This window comes from Macrobrachium rosenbergii, chromosome 56 (genome assembly GCF_040412425.1).
Source record: "Macrobrachium rosenbergii isolate ZJJX-2024 chromosome 56, ASM4041242v1, whole genome shotgun sequence".
Taxonomy (NCBI): Eukaryota; Metazoa; Arthropoda; class Malacostraca; order Decapoda; family Palaemonidae; genus Macrobrachium; species Macrobrachium rosenbergii.
In genome coordinates this window covers 24041627-24045888 of record NC_089796.1, presented here as the reverse complement: position 1 = coordinate 24045888, position 4262 = coordinate 24041627, and the positions used below count along the sequence as shown (strand labels likewise).

The 4262-nt window shown below is 36.7% G+C and overlaps 1 protein-coding gene across 1 annotated transcript; it reads right to left on the bottom strand.

The window, feature by feature from the left end:
• Window positions 1-924: 924 nt before the first annotated feature.
• Window positions 925-3536, bottom strand: LOC136836126 (protein O-linked-mannose beta-1,2-N-acetylglucosaminyltransferase 1-like). Its single transcript, XM_067100117.1, has 2 exons — window positions 3366-3536; window positions 925-3060 (listed from the first exon to the last, which is right to left on the bottom strand). The coding sequence occupies exons 1-2, from the start codon at window positions 3534-3536 to the stop codon at window positions 1501-1503; spliced, it is 1731 nt and encodes a 576-aa protein (XP_066956218.1). The 3' UTR covers window positions 925-1500.
• Between the last annotated feature and the right edge of the window lie 726 nt (window positions 3537-4262).

Sequence of the window (4262 nt, the reverse complement as noted above, 5' to 3'; positions counted from 1 at the left end):
TCTTTATTGCCTATCTTAACTCTCTCCCTATATTAGCAAGTAAATTTTATATGCATTACTCAACTTTCTCTCATTCCCAAAATCTTGATTGTTACACTAAAATTTTTTTCTTTAGAATACAAGAAAGAGGCCCTTTCTAATAAGTTGGATTTCATCATGTCTGGAAGTGTTTCCGATGTGTCACTAAGTGACGTCACATCCGAAAACATCGCCAAGAAAAGCCACTTATCGAGTTGTCTATGTGGCCTTATCATGATTATAGAGTATAATTTCTCTTATCTCTTTGCTTATTTTTAACCGGATGCCGTTATTATCTTTTTTTTAGTAAAGCGTGGACTTGAGATGTAAAAAAAATGGAATTATAGATTAACACTAATAAATATACCTGGTTGCTACAATGAAAAAATGGTCGTTATATTGTCGCGTTTTCGTGATATTTACTGATGGAAATTGAATCCAATGCCGTAATTCCATTCTCTGTGAATGGCGCACGCCCTTTTTGCTCAAGGGAGTTAGCAGCATTCTTGTTATTAAATCCATATCCCGATTAGTCAGAAGTTCATTTATGTCTTTATTATTTCCGAAAGTGACTTTTGTCTATAACCCATATATCTATTGTGGTTGCTAAAGTACTTATGTAGACGAAATATGTTGTAAAAAATATGAGCACAATATCTTTACGTGTAAAGGAATTATATACGATTCCCTCGTTTTACTAGAGTGTAAGGGACCCTTCCGCTTGTGGATTTTATTTTTAGCGTCATATCCCATGTTGCAAAATCTTTTATATTTGAAATTTATAATCAACACATTTTTCTCTTTTGTTTTTTATCCAGTTAATAATGTTGAATTTGTATACTTACCAATAGCATTTTATTCTCAACACATTTGGATTTTGTCTTCTTTTGTGTATAATATAGGCTATACAAAACAAATGATATATTATGTTAATAAGATATCTGCCAGTTTTATTCACGTTTTTCACAGCTTCCAAAGTTCGTGCGTTTCATTACAGTTAAACCCCACATTGCTGTTGGGATTACATGTTGGTCAGATCTACAGTGAGACACTGACAGGGAACGGGGTCACTGACATAAAGTTTTACCTAGCAAAGACACTAGCACTCCTCTTTTATTCCATTTTGTGGCTCAGGTGTTATCGCTCTTCGTCCAAGGGCCAGTCAAAGGCTCACGTGTACGTACGTGAATTATAGATTCGCATATTTGTGTAATTTCATGACGATGGAGTCCAAATACTGATTATGATTCAGCAAGCTTTTATTGTAATGTGATATTTGTGATAAAATCATTACATTACTGCTCCCGTAAGGATTTGCCTTCGAAGCTAATTTTCTGTAGTTTCTGATTCAGCTTTCCTTAAGACTGATGTAGCTGTTATTGTTCTAATTCAGGTTTATTTGCTTTTAGCTGCCCTCCAGTATTAATGTGGTTTATTGCTGGTAATGCAGTCCATTTGTTTTTTTATTATTATTATTGTTAATCAGCTTGATTTAATAAATAACTGATTTATAAGAGCCCTTGAATTGTTTCGTACTTGACCCATTAAAAATATATCCGGAGAATGCAGGAACATTGTTCTGTACACCTCAAATTCTTCGGGAGAGAGATTGGAAGCATTGTAAACGTATGCATCATTTGGCCTCAGGTGAGCGTACTTAGAGTAAGGTACTCCTACGAAATATACTAAGACAGGATGAGGTTCCTGTCTTTCATGCTCGTTATTGTAATAATTCATCCCATAATCATCAGTAGAATGTTCTGGGAAATGATTCGGCGGCTTATAGAGAGTTGAGTATTTTGTGTACGTATGGTTTTGGTCATTTCCTTGAACAGAATGATTGCCAGGTTGTCTTGGCTGAAGAAATGCGAAATAGGCACCGTAATGGTGTCCTTGCTCAGAAACAGCATGGAGACCTATGCACTGTCCTACGATATACCAGCTGCTGATATCTGTGTCATACTCCTGACTAAAATACATAACAAAATGTTCGTTTTGTGTTCTTTGTCTGGGAGGGAAATTAGGGCTACAAGGGTCTGCCTGTCCAATTACAGTTGCTGTCTGTATGTCTTTGACAAAATGCCCTTCGTGTGTAGCCTGTAGCATTTGGTTGCTATTGAGGATGTCAGTGCTAAATGCTTTGAGAAGTGGTCGGTACCAGGCTTCATATTCATGCATGAAAGCATGAGTGTTGACTCCCAAGCCATAGTGGCGAATGCGACTGACCTCCGGATAAACACACTCTCGTTGACCCCTCACCTGGTCATAAATCCAGTAGTCATAAGTGAGTATATCTTCGTCATCACCATTTTCAGGCCAGACCTTCAGTGCCTCCCTAACAAATTCAAGGGTAACTGCATAACCCCAAGATACTTGCACAGCTCCTCTCCTGAGGAATTTGGCCCCACGCCCTCGGGCAACATTGGGCAAGAAAGAAAATCCATTTATGCAGTACAGTGAAGGGTCACTGTGAAGAAGCCATATCGTCTTGTCTATGAAATTTAAGAAATCTGGCGAGACTTCAACATCCTCGTCCAGAATTATAACTGCTTCAGTCCTCGCGAAAGTATCAGCTACAAATTGGTAGACGCTCCTGTAGAAGCTAAAGAGTTTGTAGTTGTCCTTACCTGCTATAGGGATGATGTGGTAATGAATGTTTAAAATATGGAGAAGTCGAACTGTTGAATTCGATGCTTCCCCAAGAACTACATGTATATTGCTGGATTTTGCAAGGGGATTACACAGAATACTATTAATTGTGTAGTACAGATATTGGTGTCTACGTCCTGCTGTAATAACTATTGGTATTTTTTGAAGTGAAGTTTCCACATAGGGATGCTGAGCAATTATTTTCGTCTCTATAGGAAGCGGAAGAGGATTGTTGTCGTCACAAAGATTTCCTAGAGCCCCCTCAGAAGCACAGTATTGCAAACGCTCTTGATTTAGTTTGTAGCGCCTCTTCTTTGTAATGACATTTGAAACAACAGAAGTTCCTTCAGCCAAAACGATGTTACTGCTGTGTCCTGAAGAAGATGAGCTGTCCTAGTAGTAAAGAATCTTATGTTTACTCATTCTGATCTTGCTAACCCCCTGAAAGGCTAACTTTATTCTTTTATATGCCATTAGCAAATGCTGCGAGTTTGTTAATATCATCGGTTAGAATATTGATCTAAATAATGTCAGTTAAAAGTATTGTACTTATCTTATAATTTATGCTTACGAGCAATGAAATGAAATGAAAATTTTAAATTTTACTTTTTACTTTACGGATGCTGATGCTGGTTCTTTGTTCGATTTCTTAATTACTCAACACTAGTCACTCTCACGGACTATCAAATCATACAAACCTGTTCAATGAGAGGACCTTTGATAAGGGCCTCATAAATTGTGCATCCACTCTTAACAAACGCCCATACCCAGATCGCAGTATCGCCGAGGTAGTGGATGAAAATGGAGCCCAGGTCTGTAAAGAGCGTTCTGGCATACCTTAGACCTAAGGCATTTTGGAAACCACTCATGGTCACCACTATTAATCGACCTGGAACTACCTGCTGGATCCACCATACCAGGTCTGCCCACCAAGAGAATGGTTCGCTTGTTTTGAAGGATCTCTGCACAAGGATCCTGTGTAAAGATTAGACGTTTGTATTTTAGCTTGAGACGTTTTATACATTTTAAAAAACAGGTTGAGGAATCACTAGAATGTATCTTGACAAAGTTGCTGTCACGGAGAATGCCTCATGGACCAGGTAAACTTGAGTGATTTTGGGATCCTATATTCGCAGTTCGAATTGTGATGGCAGTGATATTATTTATTTTTAAACCAAGTAGTCAGGCAAATTTATTTTCAAATCAAGTAGTCGGCAGTGCCTCATGTTTTATTACATTCAGAATATGGGAACATTCATAATATGGAAAAACCGTCAAAAACCTTTAATATGATAAGCAGGCTTCTACTTGACTAAGTTTCCTTATGTGAAATTGGGAAAACCACGCAGATGAAAATTACAAATACATAATGATAAAAAAACAGTAAGCGTTATATATATATATATATATATATATATATATATATATATATATATATATATATATATATATATATATATATTATGTATGTATATATAATGTATAATTTATATGTATATACAGACATACGTACATACAGACATACATACAGACATTTGCAGTTTTACTATAAAACTAGTCACCTTCCGGTTTCTTGGTGAAGTATAAGCAGATGA